Source organism: Poecilia latipinna, unplaced genomic scaffold, assembly GCF_001443285.1.
Source record: "Poecilia latipinna isolate Pla-1442-1.1 unplaced genomic scaffold, P_latipinna-1.0 Scaffold3, whole genome shotgun sequence".
Lineage (NCBI taxonomy): Eukaryota > Metazoa > Chordata > Actinopteri > Cyprinodontiformes > Poeciliidae > Poecilia > Poecilia latipinna.
The window spans coordinates 1212878-1234825 of NW_015112619.1; the positions used below are offsets into that span (position 1 = coordinate 1212878).

The window sequence follows — 21948 nt, forward strand, 5'->3', positions numbered from 1 at the left end:
AACAGGTTAACTCAAAATTGAAAAGATCCATACTGCAATCTGGAAGGTGGTGTTAGTGCACCTAAAAGTTGTTTGCCAACCGCCATTAAAAAATGAAAAAGAAGAAGAAAACCTACAAAATCTAAATCAAAATTGCCCAGTTGTGCAGAAACCGCGAATCTTGCTATCTTACAACTCCAAGACCATTGTAACCATAGATTCTAACAATAATAAACAGTGACATAATTAGAGAATGGTGTAAGGATTACAATAGAACCACAAGTGTTAACAATTAATTGTCTGCATTTACAGCCCCTTATTGAACTGTTAAACCAGAAATAATTTATGTGTTCGAAAACTGAAGAGAAATGACACCGATTGAAGACTAAAAGGAGAGGTAAATGTTTTCATACAATCGCAGACATGGCATGAATCAAATAAAAATGTTTCCAAAGTACCTTCTTAGAGTCAGCTGGTCAAAACCCTTCAGCATTAGAGAAATAAATACACCAAATACTAAATGTCTTACTTTTTCTCTGAAAATATACTGAGAATTAATTCTGTTTTAATTCTCTTTCATCAAGTTAGACTGATGCTTCGCATCTGCACTGCATACTGTTTTGAGTTCTTTATAATAAATGGCTGCCACACAAAGTTGAGGTCAGTAGTTATGGGAAAGGGAATCTCTTTTTCTCAGAAACAAGAATTGTCAAGATAATCTGAAGAGAGTATTCGCTGGAAACAGAAACTCTTGAGCTCTTCAATGTTTACTTTCCACCCTCAAAAAGGGGGAGAAGAAGCTAGTAGTAAGAAGCTTTTTTTATTTCTTTTTTCCCTGTCTGTTTACTACACCGGAGTTGTCTTGCAAATATGCATTCACTGTCACTAGAGCTCACATAACATCTGGCAGAAGATGGCAAAATGCACAAAAGTCAAACCAGGTCAATCAGAATTGCTTAATCATAATGTAAAAATATTAAAAGCAAATGATAGCATTTTCTTATTTTTTCTTTCTTTTTTTTCCTTGACAGTGTCCAGCACGACTTTGGGATTGCTGATAAAACTCTATCTAAAACATATTTTAGTGTTATTGTTTTTTTCTTCATCAAGTATTCCTCAGAGGAAAAGTTCAACATAGGAGATGGAAATGAGTTAGAAGACTAACTATTCACTATTTGTGCACAGCTTTGTCAAAAATGCAAGTAGCAAGAACAGACAGATTCCAGTGAAGTTCTGCAAAGGAAACCTCTGCAGTAATAAATCATATTAATTAATGTTGGGTTGTTGTTTTTTTTTGTTTTTTTTTTTACTGTACAGTTGTTGTGAAAAGGAAGTACACATTTGTCTTGTAACCTTAATACATCAAATGTTCTCCAGTGGCTCCAGAGTTTCTGTAGTACTCCTTTAGCTCTTGCACAAGCCGTCTGAGGGCAGAGCTTTTTAAACAGACAATCCCACTGGCACTCAGGCTTTGTTTACTTCTTCTGAACTTTCCGCTTCTCTTGCTGTTCCACTTGGAACAAAGTGCCGACAAACTCTTGTGCTACTTATTGGACTCATCTGTTCATCTTGGAGGACAGAAAAGGCACAAAGGAAGCAGCCATCCATTACTGGCGTGTGATTTTGTGTCATCTTCACCGTGTGATGACAGATTCCCAAACTGGGCTATGAGTGAGGCCTTTGTTACAGCATCTATAACGAGGTTCTCCGTCTTTACACTTTGTTTCTGACACGCGGTTAATGTAGCCGTGCAGCATTTTATGAACTTATCCCCAGACAAATACTAGGCTAATGAGGCGGCTTTGCAAAAGAGAGCTATTTCTGACTTTAAGGAATCCCAAAGCATTCAGTGGAAAAGTTTAGCTGGCTGTAAAAAAAAAAAAAAAAAAAAAGTAGAGACTGGAGAATCACTACCTGTGGTTGAGCGTTTCTGAGTGGTCAATAAAAAAAACATAGTCAACCTTATGACAGTTTAAAGTAGACAGTTCATTCAATCTCATCATAACTGTATTCCAAGATGATGTTGATTTACATTATGTACCACATATGTTAGTAGAGAGTAATATCTCCAATATCTGGTGGTCAGATCAACATTGATGTATTTTAAGCATTGAAAAGGTTTAAAATATGTTACTTTTTTCACATTAGCACAAATTTAATTATATTTGGATATGGAGAAGAGAATGTCGTCTAAACTAAGAGGACAGTTTTATACCACGGTGTAAGGTTTTGATCAAATAAATCTGCAAGTTTTCAACATGTGGATCTTGAAATGGCTTTTCCATATAGTGCATCGCAAGTAAAAAAAGAAAAACTTTCTGTGGGACCATACCTTCAACTGCTATATGACACGTTTATATTTCCAGTGTCAGTAAGCGTTTCTGTGTGCCACTTGGCTGAATACGCTCCATCAACAAAGATTACTCATCATTTCCCTGAAGAAGAAGACTCCTGTGCTTTCCCTGTGTGGTTTCTTTGTCATGAGCCAGGAATAAAACTAATTCCCAAGGAGGAACACAGCCTGCGACATACGCCGGGAGATCTAAGACTGACGACAATACGCAGATTATCAATCAAAATTAAAAAATTAAAACATCATTGGGGATGAATTGCTTCACGGGGGATTGTCATAAAAATGTCCACAAATGCTTTGGCTCATTCAGAGCATGACTGTCTCGTTTAATTGTCTGTTCAATGGCTTGGCAGAGATTTTTTAGCTGCCAAAGGAAGATTTCTCCTTTTGTGCTTAATGGGAACAGTATTCATCAGTCAGAACATTTGTAAAAGAAGCAAAGACTGGTTGATCTGGAAGTTGTTTTGTGGTTATGTTAGATCAGAAAATGGATTTTCAGCCGTACCTTTTTAAACTAGACGTAAAAGATGTTTTGTTCAAGGGAGCTGGAGATGATAAAAACCCCCACAATAATCAACCACCTCATGAGATACACTCACTTTCCTTTTCCGTGTTGGGATGGCTGGCTGTGTTGATCCTTTGGTTTTGTGCCACAAGCTTTGCCTGGATGAAATCTGTTGGCAAAACTTGGTCACGAAACAATCTTTACTATGAAAATAAATGTGAACAGTACTGTAAATGTTGTCATCGGACAAACAGCATTTTGAAAAGTTGGTTTCATTCTATTTTTACAGCAATTATTTGATTAATGAGCAGCTCAAATGTCTGTTGTGTTAATATCAACAAAATTTTTGCTCTGTTTATCTTAGACCATGGTCAATTTCATTTAAAAAATCTGAAATTCCTCCACTTGGACTGCCTTACCTGTCTTTCCTGAACATGCTCTTCTATTTTTTTTTTTTTTATTTTCATCACTTTCTTATTGCTTGAATTCTGCTCCTTATGTCTTACAAGTGACCCAGATCTTGGCTGTAGATCTCGTTTGCAAACTGCACACAAACACCACATGGCTCTTCCGCAATAACAATGGAAAACTCTACATCAAAGCTCAGCAGAGAAGAATTTAGACTTGATTTATTTAGACTTCATGCAAATCCATTTCAGCCACAGAAAAGCTGTTTGTGTTGAAAATGAAGTTATTGTAAAACACAGCGAGGTTAAATTACTATAAATCCTCATTTTTCCCCCCTGTCTTCTTTGCTTGGGATTTTAATTTGTGCTAAGCCGCGTCAATATGCGTGAAGACCATTAGTCAGCTTTCTAACGGCCTCAGACCCATTAAACCTAATATGATCATAAACTGCTGTAGAGAAATTGTTTCCAACTAATCAATCAGACTTAAACTGTGATTCAAAAACAAAAACATAAAAACATGGAAAAAGTTTGACATCAAAGTCTGAATTTGGCTTAACAAACATTGGTTTCTGTTTGGAAAGGTTTTAGCAGGTAACAGATTATTCTTGTTATTTGTTGTACCTCTGTGAAATGTTTGTCTGCAGAATAATTACACAGTAAATGACAAAAACAGGACTTGTCTATCACGGACTGTCCTACAAGGATCTGAGAGCATGAATCAGTATTTTCAAACATGGATCCACCACAACGTTTACAAGTCCTAAGTTCTGTGGAGGAACTCCCAAGATCAACACAATATCTTAACAAAAACTATTCGGGTTGAAATAAATGTTTTCTGCAAACTCAAAACGATATTACCATTTAAACTAAAATTAACTTCATAGTGTCAGTCAAGATAAAAAGTCAACAATATCCTATCAAAATAAATAACAAATGGTCAATCAAGATATTCTCTAAAGTCTAACTTTTATCAAAAGTTTTTGACCTTGTCTTGAGGTCTGATATCTTATGCTAGTTTAAGGAGTAAAGTTTGGGAGAAGAAAAAAAGTTTCCAAATTTGACATTTGAATGGGTCAGTTCCTCAGTTCAGAATCAGAAAACTTCACTGTGGCTCAGATCTCACCGTCTCCCAGTTTGAACCGCTGCAGGTCTCTCTCAAGGATGAAGAAATCCAAGCATGAAAGCTGCTATTCTGGCTTGAAACCCATTCTGTAGTCAGAAGGGAGTGGCTGGTTTACATGGCCCGTTTATTCAATGTTGGGTGATTTTCCACTCTAGATCATTCCAGAACCAAAAACTGTTTGAAGGGATCTTTCCATTCCTTAATCCCTTCTTAGTGCAAGTCAACGCTATCAACAACTTCTCTACTGTGCAGCCCATCAACTAATCATGGATTATTTCAGAAAAATGTTCATTAATTTATGTGGTAGTAAAAAGTATATGCTGTGAACAAAACATTCCAGAGTCAAAGTATTACTCCTGCATTATGACGAAACAGGGATTTCATGAGTCTTGGAGTTACAAATTGTTTTGGCTAGTCACAAGAATCCAGTCAGAGCTTTTTCGAAGTAGGTAGACACAACTAAAAGGTCAGATTTGATGATGAAATCAATTTATTGGAAATTTCAATGACCAAACCAGCTTACCGAGTTTCATGTGAGTATTTCATACATGAATGATTCATAAGGTCAAGAGTAGTGACTAAATCTTTCTTAAGTTTCAATTGGCATTTGGACAGTTGTGTTGTTCAGCGACTTTCCAACAATGAACACAAGCCTTATTTGGCAATGTGTTTATTCAAAAACAATACAAAAGACACTGAAAAGACCCCCTCTAATACACTTCAAACAGCATAAATTAAGACAAAACAATATTCAAATATGTAAACAAAAGATTATGTCATGGAGTGTGGTTGGTGGTGGTGAGAATGAACGTGGAGACCCAGATGAGGGTGATGATGATGAATTTAATGATGAATGTTGCTCAAAAACAGTCCAGTCAGGCAGCACGGCAGGAACAATAGCACACAGCTAATAGCCGGTAGCAACTGACAACTAGGTGACTGAATTCAGGAGCTAAGGCTAACCAGGACTTTAAACAGTGCGACTGGAGAGCTTGGCCGAAGACGTACAACGAACGACGAGGATCTGACAACAGACAAAGACAACAGGTGGGACTAAATACACAGGGAGGGTAATCAGGAAACTAGACACAGCTGGGATCAATCAACAGGGAGGACAGGACAAAGACTCACAGGAAAACAGGACTAAACGCAGAAAATCTCAAAATAACTCCACAGAGAAACACAGATCACAACAGATTACATAAACAAAAGTCCAATATTTCGCAGCTTTTGCCTCAACGAAAACACTCTGTAATGAAAAGCACATTTTGAGACAGAAGGAACCTAAGGTTGGAAAAATCTTCACATTTTTTCATGAAAGCTATTTGGGGATTAACATGGGAATACAAATCTTTATTTTCTTTGACAATGGGAGTAAAACAGTCATTCCACAGCTGTTTATCAGCAACATGTCAAGGGTCCTGTCCAACCAGGGCTTAACTGAATCTGAACATCTGCCTCTGTCAAAAGCCCTGGAGTAAGAGGGGATACTAGAGTGTAAGCCAACTCATTCTCAGTAAGCTGTAAATGAAGGAACAGCATGTATGGTGAGTTTACGCTATAGTTCACTGATTAATACAAACTGTACGTTGGCATATGAAAGTGAAAATAAAGATGATTCTTTCTGCCTCCACTCCTTTTAAACTGACTGAAACATCTGCTGGCAGATTGTGTACTGCATGTGGTTTCTGAAAAGTGATCGCTGCAGCTTGTTGATCCCGTCCTCTTGGATCTGTGTGTGCCCACAAGAACCAGAGCCATGACACGAATGTGGTCAGTGATACGGCTCCAAAGACAACAATCAGATCCTGGGTGGCCTTCATCTCAATTTCATTCAGATTTCATGTTAAACAGAAATTGGCGAAATACTCCGGACAAAGTACATTTAATACACTTATGAATGAGACGCGCCAGTCTTTGGCTAGAGCACCATGCAAGTGAAAACTACGCCTACAATACAGTAAAACAAATACACATGTGCAACTGTTTCAGCTCAAAAATTGTATCTTTATAAAGGTTCTCAGTTACAAGGTGAGAAAAAATATTGGAAATATTAATTCCCATTAAGTCCTGGAAACTTGGAGGAAATAAATCAATAAGAAATAATAAATCAATTTCAGTTTTAAAATTGTAACTTAAAAGATCTTTAATAAAAACACACTGCTCCATTTGTATTTGTAAAACATACTTTATTTTCATATTGTGCAAAAAAAATGTATAGGACATACACCACCACATCTGTTAAAAAACAGCACAGAAAACAAACAAATATACATGTTTTAATCATACTTTTAGAGAATGAAATTTAAAAACAAAGATCCTATTATTTACAGTTGCCGTATTTTACAAAACGTTCATTAAAACAAAATCTCCCTCCCAAAAAAAAAAAAAAAAACAACTGCTGAGCAAAGCAATAGGACTGAGGTAGAATACAGAGACAGAAAGACGACATGGCGTACATGGCTGCAGCTTTTCCAGATTATCACTCTGACTATAAATACAAATGTTTTTCATCTTTAGTAATAACAAAAACAGAGGAGACACAACAAAGCTTAAAAGTGCTTCAACATATCTGCTGTGCTTCAGGACGCAAAAGGCCTACAAAACAAAATGTATTTGTTTGATCAGTCATTTGAACAAAAGAAGCATGTTCTTTTGTAGAATAAAACAAATCAGCAAAGTAGGTATCTTCTCTAATTGTGCTGCACAGCGCCAGTTGTTCCAAAACGCACAAACTGCAGTTCAACGTCGCAAACCGTTACACATTCTCACACCATTGAAATACAAACATCTCTGTACCTGAACCGTGCAACACATTCAACTGTCTAAGTGGGGGGCAGGGACAACGTTACATTTTCATATACACAACAGGGCCAAAAAAGGCATCAAGAAATAATCAGAGAAATAAGCAAGCACTAAAAAAAGACGGAGATATTGGAGCTCATCTTATAAAACATGTATCTGGCGTTTGATATATTCTAACTACTTTATTCTTCAGAAGCTCTCATTTACACTTGGACGTGACTCAACAGCAGGAGTTTTAAGATACCCTATCCCGGACAATGGGGTACAGCTTGGGCCTTAAAAATTTTAATAAAATATTTAATCTAACTTGGGAAAAAAAAAAAACATAAAAAGAAAATCTTGTGAGTCAAAAGTTTCCGTCTCTGCTGTTATTTGTAGGTCAGAAACTAAAATGTTTGGCAGCTTGTGGCTAAATGTTCAACAGTAGAAAATTATAACCCAGTTAACCACAAAAAAACAACTATTAAAGCGTTAACAAATTGATATATTGTAATAACTGTCAAAAACAAAAAAATCATCATGTATTCTGGACAAGATTAAATATATATAGTGTGATCAGTATACATTCTTGTGTATGAAAACCCTGCATATATATTTAATATGAACATTATTGTAAACATAATTATTTCTGTGTACCTACAATATTTCAGCACCAGCTGTTCAGTTCATAATAAAATCTTCTGTATTCACAGATTATGTAAAAAAAAATAAAAAATAAGGACCGTCGAAATACAATATGCCCGGATGATAATGAAGCACTTCTACTGGAGGTTACAGTGATAAATGGTGGGACGGAGGAAATGTATATTTTCGGACTCCACTGCACAGGAGTCGTGGCATCCAACCTGCGGGCACTTCCTGCTTTTCCAGACCAGCTGAGCAAACGCTGTTGGTCCTCAGACTTCAAAAGGGTCACACCTTCACGGCAAACATTCTAAAGGAGCCTCCGTCTGTGTTGCTTTGGCTGAAAATAGACAAAAAGTAATGTGTTACCTTTACTGTTAGAGATGCAAACATTCTTTAGCGAGCAAAGGTTTATACCCACCAACTTGTTTTTCACCGAGATTAAATTAGATATGTTTTCAGTCACATATTCAGTCTACATGCTTCCTTTGTAGAAACGTCTTTTGGCTGCAAGTGGAGTAGTTTCTCAAGTTTTGTTTTGCTTTTTTTAACAGCTTTGCATAGTTAGAGTCTGGAAATTTTGCCAAATTTTTTTACAAAATTACCCCAAGTTCAGTCAAATTAGATGGCGAGAAGCTGCGAATATTAATTTTCAGTCTCACCACAGACTGATAAATCAGCCACAGGTATATAGCTTAGGTCCTATTAATACATGAGACTGATTTGATCTCAACCTTTCCATCTGGCTGTATGCTGTGTGGTTCTGATGAATGCTGTTGCCTCAATGAGTTGAAGTCATTATTAATGCATGTATTGTATTTTAATCCAACTTCAGGCATGATTACAACAATCAGAGGTGAAGTGGATTTTCCCCTCATGGTTCAAATTATCTCAGCAGCGAAACCCATCAAAAAATAAATCAAGAGTTGATATTTTAGGTTGAAACCGCCATGAAAACCTGCTGTTTCCAGAATGACTCACTGCCCCAGTATTTCTAAATATGAGGGCTTTTTTGTGGTTCCCACATGTGCTCAGCTCATTGATATTAATTAGTTCATTAGCAGAAAACCTTGAAGCTGTGCCACGATCAATAACCACGATAGGCTAGAACTGCTGGCGTCCTGTGGCAGATAATTGTTCGTGTAGGGAAGCCGGCAGATTGGCTGACAGCATCTCCATTCTGAAGTAATTGGATAGGCTGTAATTACATTCACAGCAGCACAGAGCAATCTAAACTGCCCACGCTGCCACAACGCCTTGTGCCTCGTTGGCACAAGGCGTTAACTCCTTCTCAGGCACTTACTGACCTCCTGTCCCAATGCCCCGAGTGTGGCCTTAGCGGCTCTGCATCGGGTTTCAAACAGTCAGACTCGGGTTGTTAGTACCAATTCAGCACTTTGCTCAGTCAGTTGAAATCTATGGGTAAAGTAAGCAAAGAGGCAGTGTGTGGCCTTCCCACACACCAAACCACACCATCAGTCTTGCATCCCCCCATGTGCCAGCAGAGCTGACCACGAGGACTTTACCTGAGTTAGTCCAGTGGAGCTAACCAGAGACATGAAAGTGATTTGTGAAGCATAGCGTGCAAGCAGAGAACCCACTACATGGGCTATTACAGCGGACATCAATCACGCAACTTCCTCTGACATAGTCTGCTTTGTCTCGTCAAACGTGCTTGTCGGTTTCAATCATCAAACGGAAAACCTAAGCGAATGAAATTTAATTTCAAATCAGCAAATCTCGCTAAACATTGAACTAGACCCTGGAATAGTTTATTCATCTACTAATGCAATTTCAAAGTGTTTAATCTCATTTATGAGGGACGAGCTGACATGTCCAAAGTGGGGGCAAAATCTTTGCTTGACTATTAACAATTCTGTAGATATCATGCAAAATATTGTCACCTTCCTAAAGCACTGGCTACCTCTTTCAGCAAAAAGAGGTGATGATTTTTTTTTTTTTTTTTTTTTAAATCATTTTGGGAAAAAAAAATTCTCTAGGATCGTGACTATATTTATTTTCTAGAAGGAGTTGCATAGTGAAGCATTTGCAGTTTTGCTTTGCAGCAAGGAAGTCCTGGGTTCAAAACCCAGCCAGGACGTTTCCAGTGTTTAGTTTGGATGTTCTCTCTGGGTATGTCGGCTTCCTCCCACAGTTCAAAGACATTCATGTTAGAAAAACTGACATTCCTGATCACTCATTAGTGTGAGTGTGTGATTGAATTATTGTGTTGCTCTGTGGTGGATTGGTAGCCTTTCATCCGGTGGAGACGGGAACAAACCAGCCTTGTAACCCTTCAAGAACTGAGCAAGTCTGAAAGATGGATTGACAGACGAACAAAGGGTTGAAGAGGGATTCAGAAGTAGGGATTTGGGATTTTAATGAGAACACGGGAGTTATTTTTAATAAATTAACCTTAGTTTAAAAATTCTCCGAATGTTTTCACAGCCCAGGAGGGCTTATCAGTTCTCAGTATGCATGCTTGTTTTTTTTTTTTTTAAATTCAAACTAAATTCATTATTGTCTGATATAAATTGCAACTAATCAAAAAAGATGCAACATTTTTTTAAACCTTTGTATCTTTTGTAAATGAATAATGAACCTCAATGGGGAAATATAACTACAGTTAGTCTAGTAAACACCAAAACAGTGAGGTTACCTTTCAGACTGGATGCCATTTTTTAGGACTCCAGCGTAACTCTTTCTTCTTTCCAGTGGCAGAACGTCAACAAAACCTCCGTCTGCTTTGATTACCCCTGCATGGATGGCCGATTTGCAAATGCTAGAGCTCTGTGAAGAACAGGAAGAAAGTGAAAAACCTTTACACTCTTAAAAGAAAACAAGAAGGAGGTGTGTAGAAGTCTGGCTCTACCGTAACTAGCCATAAGTTCTTATCGGGGGAGTACAATCACTCACTTCCAATCTAAACACAGATCACACTCTACACTCATGCAATGATTCTAACCAGAGGTTTTATATTCCATGTTTAACCAACAGTTAGCCTCCTCACCACTGCAGAAACATATCTTTTGAGTGGCCTACTTTGCAAAACACACTTTAACCCTTTGTTGAAAGGAAGCTTTAGTTTTGACCTGGAGCTCTTACTAAGCTCCAGAAGGACCTCGAATGTGCAAACAACCTGGAGATCTTTCAGCTGGATTTATGACCACACTTTGTAAATATTTATTAATACTCACATCTGCATATATGTTGTTTCCAACTACAGGCGACCAATAGGATGGCTGAGTCTTACAGCTGGCTGGACAGATGATTCTGAGAACCACAGAAGTACGTAAAAGTTATGGATCATGTTGCATTTAAGAGAAATAAGGATTTACGATCACATCACACATTCAGTGACGTAAAGAAAACTTCTTATTACTTAGTCTTATAATTTGTAAATATTTGTGACAAAATAGGTTTTCAAAATATCTGTTAAGGGGTGATAGACATTTAAAAAAAAAATCTATTCAGTAAAGCAGCTAAAGCCAGCGAATGGAGGCACCTGGGACAGTGTGAGGATGGTCGTCTGTAAGGGCAGATTTCCCTCACTGTGGTGTAGCAATCGGCATTATATTCTGTCAACCAGAGAGAAAAGATGAACAATTATAATACAGTATTAATATGCTCCATAATACGCACCTTGCATGATCAGTTGTTCTGATTCTACACAGTTCGTTCCTAAAAAATATGGATTTACTCACCTTCCACTTTGACCACCGTGAAGGAGTTGCCGGGTTTATATTTGCTGCATAACAAAAAAAGAGAGATGCATTAAAACACTTTCAGCATGATGAAGTACAAAAACAATGAAAAAATTAAGTTAGCAAGACAATTCTGCACAATTAATTGTTTTCCCAGTAGCTACTTGAGTGCTTCTCTCAAGCTCATCAATGCTAAATGTTGCATCTTATCTTGTCGGTCCTACTCATGCAATGAGGCTTCACATTTTAAATTTTACTCCTCATTTATTTTTCTTTCAATTACACATGTTCCAGAGCTGCATTTACAGTTTTAATCACAGCCCAATTTTAATTTAACTGGAAAGAGCAGGCGTGTCTACCTGAGAGACTCGACTCCGTTTTTTGTGGATCTGACAAAGAACGGCAACTTGTCTGTCCTCGTTACGTCAACCAGCCCTCCGTTGTTGTCGATGACCCCGGAATGGATAGCAGCTCGGCAAATACTTGATTGCTGCAACGGTGAGAAGCGAACTTTAAGAAATGCCTTACTGTTAGCAACTGTTTAGAAATGCAAGATGTTTCCAGTTTTGAGAGACTCACCACATCGTAAGAAACAGTCCCCCAAACTTTCCCTTTTGTATTTAAACAATTTGCTGGACAGTTGTGTCTGCAGAAGAAGAACACAGGCTCACATCAGAGAGGAAGCGTGTGACGAGTGAATGAATAAGTAATTATCGACTGAAAATCCTCACAACATCCTGACCTGTTGCAGGTTGCTCCTTTACACTTATCCCGCAGTCTAGTCTCACACTTGATGTTGTGAGCTGCGATAATGAGACAACACATTGAAATTAAGTACCAAACACAGGGTGGTTATTAAAATACATTGTTGTGTTAATAATTCCTGCATCTACCGAGGTATGGATTGTTGGGAGTCTTTGGGGAGGATGTCCTCGGGGTGGCGGTTTTGGGAGCGGAGGGTTTGGTTGCAGGTTTCCTGGGAGGTCTGGGGCTCGGTTTGGAGGTGGTCCGAGGTGACAGTGGCACCTGAGGCTTTTCCACCTCGTTCATGTCCTCCGTCTCCGAGCGCTGAGAGTCTGGCAGCGTTCAAACGTGTTGACGTTAGGTTGAGGCATTCATTGAAGAGAAAATACGCTGGTAATTAAATTTAAGAGTTCTCCTCGTTTGGGTTTTAATTGCTCAGTGTTTTTCTGACTGCTCTTTTTATTATGTCAAATATCTATCTGTATCTATCAAATGCAATTTAGTACAGAGTTGTGAAGGGGAAGGGAAATGATACATGGTTTTAAAAACTATTTTATGAACTACGATTTTAAAAATTATGCACAAAGAGGTCTTTACTTCCAGTCGGTGCCTTTTAGAACAATAGGAATTATTGGACATGACCGATGGAAAACATTTTGGGCTTGTCTCTAACAGATTTAATCATCTGGAGCCAAACTAGACTGATGTTGGTATAGCACCTGTAGACATTTATTTTGAAGTACTTACAAAAGATTTTCAATTAAATTTAGGTCTTCACAACTCCTGCAGCGAAAACATCTTTGGTGTGGACTTTAAGTTTACTTGGCAGAACACCAACCAAGTGGCTCATGAGACCATTTTCCTCGTTTTCCAAAATTGTAGAGAAATGTCTCACCTTTGTAGCACAGATTGTCTCTGCATCCTCCTCCAAAACTTGGAGGACACTGAGAACAAGGACGGCCATGTTGATACGGGGCCTCTCCGATCCAGTTTCCCCTGGACAGAACCAGAAAATGAATTACCAAACTATGGCGGCTTTGTCATTACTCCAGGAAACTCCCAGAACCCAACAAAGACAACTACTCTAGTAATTTTACTCCTAAATTTAGGTACTTTTTAATCCACGCCGATGTCAAAACACTGCATGGTTAACATTTGCTGACCGTGTACAGGGCAATGCAAACAAGTCTGGAGGTTGTTGACGAACAGCTGACCGTGGAGGAATACTGATCTTACTTTGGGGAATAGTTGCAAACAAGGTAAACAGCGTTCTCCCATGTTTCTCCCCACACGTTCATCCTTGGACACACGTGCACAGCACAGCCCACTCGGCTCGTGGTTGCCCAGACCAGCTGAAATGAGGGAAAATAAATACACGGCCAAAGTTAGCGCTGGCATTCTCTGAATGAAAAGACTATATTTCTAGACTGACACTTCTCACACTCATTAATTCAAGAGGAAACACTTAAATTGACTGTTTTAATTAACGGGGCCACAGGGGCCTCTGATTCTGCCTTAGTCTGGTGTGATGTTTTCATTAGGCCGTGAAAAAGGAAACAAATGTATATTTTTAATATCGCAAATATGGTTGTAAAACGGTCTGCCGAAGTTTCGATTTCACAGGATGTATGAAAAGAGCAGCAGTAGAGGTGTTACGGATAAATCATGTCCCGTTTGAGGGAAATAAAAAGCTGCATATTCTAAAACTTCTCCCAAAACTTCCCTCTCAAACACGTGCTCCCCCTCCTCAGGAATGTTGGTCTTTTTTTTTTTCTTGTATGCTTAGGGGCCGCTGGAAACAGTGAGCTAGCACACGGACTGCCATGTGTCTCTAACGCAGCACAACGCGATCGAAAGGCAGTGATGGAGCGCGACGGCCTGGACGGCAGACACGTCAAACCAACAGCAGACAGTCAGGTGACGGCTCAGCTCCTCCCGCTTCCGTCAGCAGCATCTTCAAAGGAGCTCAGGTCGGGCAGTGCAGGATGTCTGCTGGGTTTGGAAATGACTGCCAGATGAAAGTGATCAAGTTTCAGGGTGAAAGCAAAGAAGAGAGACTGAGACCGTTTCCGTAAAGCCAACCCAACGGCTTTGAGGCTGACTGTAGGCCAGCTCTTCTGTCTGCGGATCCTAATTTAGTTTTTAATTTGCTCATTTGGGCAATTTATTTATTTATTTTTCTTCTTTAAGGTCTCACGTTTTGTTCAGTTTTAATCAGGAAATGCTGATCCAGATAAGCATGCAGTCATTCTTTGCTGCTAAGAGATTTCCCATGAAACAGTTGCGTTCACAGGAAACACTGGCGACACGAGTCTTCGCTCACGGCACCACTGTGACAAGGCGTGGCATTATTTATTCTCTGCCCCGAACGAGTTGTTATCGCTTGCTTTTATTGTTTATGCTCATTAGGGAGCAGGTGTGCCCTCTTTGAGGTGCCATCTGTCCCACTGCACCTTGCTGATGATGCTAAAGTTGGGAACTGCTGCAAAGTTTTAAGACTTTCGATAATCTGCGGTTTAAAACCTAAAATGCCTGGAGAACTTAAATAGATACACTGAGGTGTTTTTTAGTGATTTGTGGAAAACATTGTTGTAGCCTGAAATGAATATGTAGACTGGTAAATTGAGGACTAAGTAATTCTATATAGACAAAGATTCTTTAAAACACCATTCAATTTTTTTTTAAACCTGTGGAGTTTGTTTTCCAAGAAAAAGTAGCTAAAAGTAGTTGGCATATACTCAGGTTAAGAAAGAATCGTCAGTCGTGCTCTAGGTCCTATTAGTTTTATTATGTTTTCTAGCATAACCACAACTGAAGAAACTAGTGACAAACAGATCCATCCCAGTTTTAGTGTTGTTTTCCTGTACAGACTCTTTGTAATTAGTTCATCACACCCTCAAGCCGGAAAGCCAGCTCATACCATCCCGTCAAGGCAATAAGTTATTTGTTAAAGAGACAAATTACTCATCTAAAGGGGCCTGCCGTTCTACCTGGGTGTAGTGGGTGCACATTGGCCCTGAGCAGCGGTCAGGGCACCACGGGTTGCACTCCTGAGGGTAGGGGTAGGTGTAGTCCTTTACTTCGTCGTACCACGCCTGGACATGGAAGGCAGGTGAGCGGTATCTGTAGGGCCAATGCACACACACACACACACACACATTTAGACACACACACATTCAGAAAAACAGTAGGCTTAGTCACAGCCGGTCCAGCTTCCTGGGGCAAAAGGGAAATATCTGAGAGAGCTGCCAGGTGCTTTGGCTCAGACTTGAGAAACACTGCATAAATCTCTCCTCCCTACCTCCCATTACTCCTCAAAAGATGAGTCCGAATTTGACCTGGCGCAAAGAACTGCAGACTGGTCCCACAGAACAAGAGGAAATTGAATCAAGTTGGGGGGGAAAAAAAATAAAAAATCAACGAGAAGTAAACTTAAACATGGCACCATCGCCTAACTAATCAGTTAAATTCTTATAAACAACTCTTGGAAAGTGCTGATGGCGGCAAGGAGGAGAGAAAAAATGACTCTACATCAGTGTTTGTTGGCAATGAAAGAAAAAAAAAGGGGGGAAATGGGTTTGAGAGAATCAGAGCAGATTCCTGGAAGGGCACCTGCTGTGATATCCATGTGTTGTTACACAGAGGCCAACTGTGTCAGGCCGTTCAGAGACACACTTCCTTGCCATTGCTTTGGTCTTCCACAGATCTTGGAAGGACTTCAGGTCTGAAGTCAGCCTGGGCCAGTCATAAATGTTGTTATTGTTCACTGTCCAATACTTCAAGACCACTTTAGCGATATGTTTCAGATCACTACCATGTTAGAGAGCCCAAAGGTAACCAAGAGAGGATTTTTGCAGATGTTTAAATCGGTTGGGCATATTCATTTGGTCCTCACGCAGGTCCACATGAAAAATGCCAATCCCTGATATGAGCAAGGTAGATAGATCCAAGACTGGTGTCCATGGCCACCGCTTCCCCTGATAGATATCAGGGCAAGGTGGAGTGCTCTGTAGGTAAACATGCTAATATGGGGCTGAAATACCAGCTAAAAGGATTACATTATTACCTTTGCATATGTGCATAGGCCTTGGATATTATATTGTTTGGGTTTGTGACTGTCATTTTCCTCTTGTTTGCAGTTTTTGGGAGGTTCTGGCCAAATTTTAGACCCGAATCAAATCAGTTACGTGACGAGAACTAAAGACAAGCGTTTGGCAAGGAGACCTTCCAGCCTCGATACCTGCTCACCGTCACAAAATGGTAGCAGTCATAGCGCCAGTGGAAACTTGTAGAAACGCTGATGTATTTACAAAGATCGTTTTGGTTACTTTGCAGGAAAAAATAAAGGCTTGCCTGTGATTACTGAGAAAAAGCATGGATAATTTTTAAACATGACATTTCCATTTTCACTTTTTCCACCATCAGGTCATAAAAAGTTTTTATTTTTAAATCTGTATCGTCCTTACCAAGGTTACGTTTACTAAAATATTTATGTCTGGCCAAAGACTCAAGAATCGCTGGCCAGCCAAGCTACATTTCCACCACTGACCCAGTTAAATGTTCTTTTGACTAATCACTTGAACCAAAATGAACTAAGATACAGAAGAAAAAAAGAAATGTGAAACGCCATGCCTAAACACACAACTCTCTTTGTCTTAGTAATGAATTCAACATCAGGGAATTGATCAGTAATCAATAACATACTATGTCAAATGTTATTCCTTAATATTAAAACCTTTTGAGACACTTTAAAAGCAACTTTTATACAACGTAAACTCCACAAAGACCATTTTATCCTTAAACAATCCATAAATCTGGATTTGCTTTGGGTCTCTTATTTACAATTTTATAATTGCAATTTTCTGCATCACTGACTTCTGAGTAATATATTTATCATATATAATATGTTAAATTTATATATGATAAATTTATCATATTATATCATAAATTTTCATATAATAATAATTATTATTATGATTATTATATTATAATTATCATATAATTATCACATAATAATTATATGATAATTACTATATTATAATATAATAATTGATATTATTATATGATAATATAATAATATCAATTATTATTGATATTATTGAATTGATATTATATGGTAATATAATAATATCAATTATTATATTATAATAACAATTTAGTATTATTATTAGACACAGCTGCAGTCAGAGGACTAAATGTATGCATTGTGACCAAGAAGACCACATTAACTCAGGGAGTTTAATGTTTGATATAAACTTTTACCAGGATGGAATGATTATCCAACAAATGAAAAACCAAAAAGAGTTAAGTCAACTAAGTCAGAATTACGTGATATGTGTTGCACAGCCTGCATGAACAGCACTTTAAAAAATGATCAATAACCCAAAATGAATTACATTCATCCAGATGACAGGTTTGAACCTCACCTCCCCCAGTGAACTGCCAGGTTTTGTCCAATCGACATGAGGAGGTCTTGAGGTCCGTGGTCCCACTGACACTCCTCGGCCCAGTGAGTGGCTGACCTCTCCAGCTCATCGTCCCAAACCTGCGTGCATCAGACACAGTGCAATTTGGTTCACAGATGGACAGATTTTCCCATAATAATACGTTCTAATTTTGCAAGCTATTAGCCTAAATCTGTTCAAGACCTTTACCAATGCACTTCCTCCACTGAGCCGAATGCAGTTTAAATGTCAGCCTGTAAAGATGTTTGACGTCAGCCCCAACAGATTCACAGCAATCACAGCTGAATTAGTCAAAGGGAGGAGAGAAATAAAAACAACACCTGACTCCAACAGTGAAAAAGCAGCGAGGGCTCCCAGCTGCCAGGCCCTCAAAGGACATCCCCTCAGTAAATTTCCAGGCTTTTGGTGGTCACTAAAGCATGCATATACACTGACACCACTATAACCCCAACGCACCCCTTTACCAATGCAGACACACACTGCCTGTTCCCTGGAATATGAGAGAGCAGAGTGGGTCTACAGACACTTGCCTCCACACCATAACCACAGTCCCAAGACGCACAGGCTGCTGCTGCTGCTGCTTCTCCCAACCTCAAACATCACAGACTTCTGAGAAATCCTCTGTATGTAGGAACAATAATCCCTCTCCTGCTTCACCCAGAAATGTTCCACGAGTCCCTGGATTTCACCGTCGGCCTCCTCCTCTCTGCCTCGCCCTCCCGCGCTCTTCACAGCCGAGCTGTTTTCAGGTAGGACGGAGTCAGCATTAAAGCGCTCCCTGTAAAAGACTGGCACAGCAGGCTGGCAGCGGGTCAACCTTTATGACTCCATGTTTCCAGCAGAGAGAAAAGATTGTTTTTACACCACCTCCACCTTTCTGGACAATTTAAAGCCTTTTAAACCCTCCTAATTACAAGCCCTGTTACGGCGTTTGTTTCTGCTGACGCTTCAATGTCCAGCAGATTAAACTTTTGATCTTTTTTTATTTTTTTTTTCCCGTTTAATTGGCGTTTACGTGTCAGACCTCACCATGTACTCCATGTTTGAGGCGGTGGGGTAAACGCTGCCCCTCAGCTTGTTGTGCAGCTGGAGGATCTCCTCCCGGTCCGACCAGAGGATGGCTCGTCTTGTCCTGTTGCCAGCTGTGGAGCTAACGCCGCTGTGGTCCGCTTCCTGCTCGTAGCGGCTCAGCAGGCGCAGCAGTTCCTTGGAGTCCGGCAGGAAGAGCGAAGACGAGTCAGTGACGCAACGCATCAGGAGGGAGAGGAAGAGGAGGCAAGACGAAGCAGAGTGGGTCATTCTGATACGCAAGCTGTCTGGGGTAATAAACCTCCTCAGGAGCCCAAATAACCTGGAGAGTTGACAGATAAGCAGTAGATGTTACAACATTTGTTCAGACATGCCATAAACTCTGCTACCAATAAACTGTGAAAACTAAAATCTTCTCTAACATCACCTTTTCTCCATGAGTGGACGAAGCCAGTGTGAAGCAGAGTGTATTTAGGAAATAATAGACTTTTTTTTTTTCTTTTTACTCCCTCCTGTTCTCCTACCAGGCAGAAAAACCTTCTTTATTTTTCCATTTAGTTATTTAAGCACATAGAATCTATTTCAAGCATTTATTTTTGGTCTTATTATGGCTTACAGCTAATAAAAAAACAACAACATACAATTCAGTTTCACACAAGATTATGATAGTGCAGAAAACTAATAAAAATGATTTTTAATACAGAAATGTTAGCCTAGAGAAAAGAAGTACTGTAAGCACTAAACACTTGAGCGATGTTCTTTTTGCATCGATTACTGCATCATTCAGGTGATCGGTCTGCGGCTCTGCTGATCTGTTATGGATGCTCAGATTCATTTAATGACAGCAGGCTTTGGAGGATTTAGTCAAGAAGAAGATCAGAGACTCCAGACATACAATTCAGACAAGCCATGGATTCTTTGTGGGATTTAGGTCTGTGGGTTGACGGCAAATCAAGCGCAATGATAAAATGGCCATCATTAAAGCAGATATTTGTGCTTTTCCTATGTGCTGCTGGCAAATGCAACCAGCATCTCTGCTATAAGAGAGAATGTGAAGCTGACAAACATCCACAATGCCTTTAGACTTGATCAAATACAGTTAACGTCTCCAGCAGGTGCAATGGCCTCCCAAGTCATCTCTGATTGGGAAACTTTACTCTCTTGACCTCAAGCAAACCTCTTGATTCTGTGCCTCTCCATTCTTCCTCCAGAGTTGATTTTCAAATGAAATGCAAAATTAACTGCAATCATTGTGGGCGGAGTTGTTGTGGGAAGGATTTCCAGTAACAGACAGTGTTGCAACAAATCTAAAGAGGCTTCTGACTGAAGACTGTCATGAAAATCTAACAGATCAATATCCAGGCAGCAGAGACAATATTCCTCAGCAACATGTTGATGCCAATTGGATGACACCCATCAGTTCTTGTCAAGCACTGCTAATCCGCCTCATTTGCTTCTGCTGCTCCTCTTCAAATCTCTGTCTGGATGCATGGTTGGAAAACCTGACAAGAGTCAGCTAGTAAAATTAATTTTATATGATATTCTAATCTTAATAAAGCACCTGCATTAAGTTTAGTCCATCTAGAGAAGATCAGAGTGAAAAGTTTTGTTTGATAAACTGGTGATGCTTTAAATATAGCTTGATAGTTCCTTCATAAAAATGGAGGCACGCTCAGTTTTAAGCCTGGTAGTTCCATGCATGAATGACTGCCTGTATTAATGTGCAAACTGTAGTGAGATGTACCAGGATCAGATGTAATATTTCTCCAAAATTTGATGTTTACGAACTGGTTTATCTCTGAGTTTGAAAACCTTCAACAGTTGCACTTAATGCAGACTAATATGACCTTCTGTTGTTAATAAAGTTTTTTTTTAAAAATGGTCATGACAGGATGGATTTGTGGCATCAGAGTACACAGAGAAGTACTCCAACTCTGGGGAGGACAACCAGAGATCAGGTTCACAAGTTTTAACCTGAGTGAACCGTGTTGGGGCAGAAAACTTGCGTGGAGCTGATTCTGCACATGAAATTCTCCCGCCAGCCTGCAGCCACACAGGAGGACGTCCAAAGACTTAAAAACCAAAGCAAACATCACAAAGTTTTGTAGAGAGGGGAGGCAGTCAAGGCAGTGACCAGAGAAGAACAAAAATAAATAAATAAACTAAGTTCCAGCTTGCACTGGTTGCTCTTATCCTTGAATCCCTTCACCCTTTTCCCTCTGGCTGAAAAGGCATCTTGAGGTCTGGCGCCGGCTCTGTGTCAACACGCCGTGCCAGCTTGGGGCACTGAGGCCGAGCCAATGCGCAGCCCAGGCACCACACCCTTCTCCTCAGCCTGTGCCATGTCTTCTTCCCACTGAAGCCCTACCAGCTTCTCTGTCTGGGCCCTTCTCATAGCTTTCATGAATTTTATACCACAGTGACAGACGGAGCAGAGGACTGGGGAGAGAAACGTGCACAACTCTGTTATGGGAACCACTCCTGGGCTGATCCAAGGAGGAAGTCTGCCTGACGAACAGCTGATCCAACAAGGAAATTTAATACAAACGCCTGTTTATTTATTTTTTTTTATTTTTTTTTTGCATTTTCACTCATTTAATATCATTTTTAAACGTGTAAATCAACTCTACTTGATGTTTTTCCTAAAAACAAAANTTCANTCATCATTTTGAAAANTAATTTATTTTACAGGTTTACAAACAGCAGGGACTTTTTTCCCCCCCAAAGTTCTACAGCGAAATATAATTGAATTTCTCCATTCAATTTCCACCTGGCTGCAGCAGAAAACGACCATCGGTGTCTAACAGCTTCATTTGCATCCACGCCTAAAATATAAACGTTGGTGTTTCCAAAACTTGAGCACATCTCTCATTCAACAGCATTATAGTCACGACGTCAAACGTGACCTTACATTAAAAGCATGACGTGCGTTAAAATGTCTCACCTCCGTCTCTGTGCAACTGCTGGAAGATATCGGTAAGTGTGCGGCTGAGAGCTGGATTGTTTCCTTATTAGAGGAGCCGGCTGCTGTGGCTGCTGTTGCTATTTGGCGATTTTCCTGAGGCTCGAAGGAAACTGTGTTACCTCTGTGAAACTGAGCGCCTTATATAGCTAGAGAAGGAGACCCCTGATGAGCAGAGAGAAAGAGAGAGAGAGAGAAAAAAAGACTGTCTCCTCTGCGCCCCCCCCCCCCCCCCCCCCCGCACC

At 39.7% G+C, this 21948-nt stretch overlaps 1 protein-coding gene across 1 annotated transcript; it reads right to left on the minus strand.

The window, feature by feature from the left end:
• Nucleotides 1–6538: 6538 nt before the first annotated feature.
• crispld2 (cysteine-rich secretory protein LCCL domain containing 2) lies at nucleotides 6539–21914 on the minus strand. The gene is made up of 15 exons (XM_015049933.1): nucleotides 21686–21914; nucleotides 18742–19063; nucleotides 17674–17792; nucleotides 15238–15370; nucleotides 13484–13599; nucleotides 13143–13243; nucleotides 12397–12579; nucleotides 12246–12306; nucleotides 12083–12149; nucleotides 11863–11993; nucleotides 11504–11547; nucleotides 11305–11377; nucleotides 10997–11072; nucleotides 10459–10589; nucleotides 6539–8139 (listed from the first exon to the last, which is right to left on the minus strand). The coding sequence occupies exons 2-15, from the start codon at nucleotides 19009–19011 to the stop codon at nucleotides 8088–8090; spliced, it is 1557 nt and encodes a 518-aa protein (XP_014905419.1). The 5' UTR covers nucleotides 19012–19063; nucleotides 21686–21914; the 3' UTR covers nucleotides 6539–8087.
• Between the last annotated feature and the right edge of the window lie 34 nt (nucleotides 21915–21948).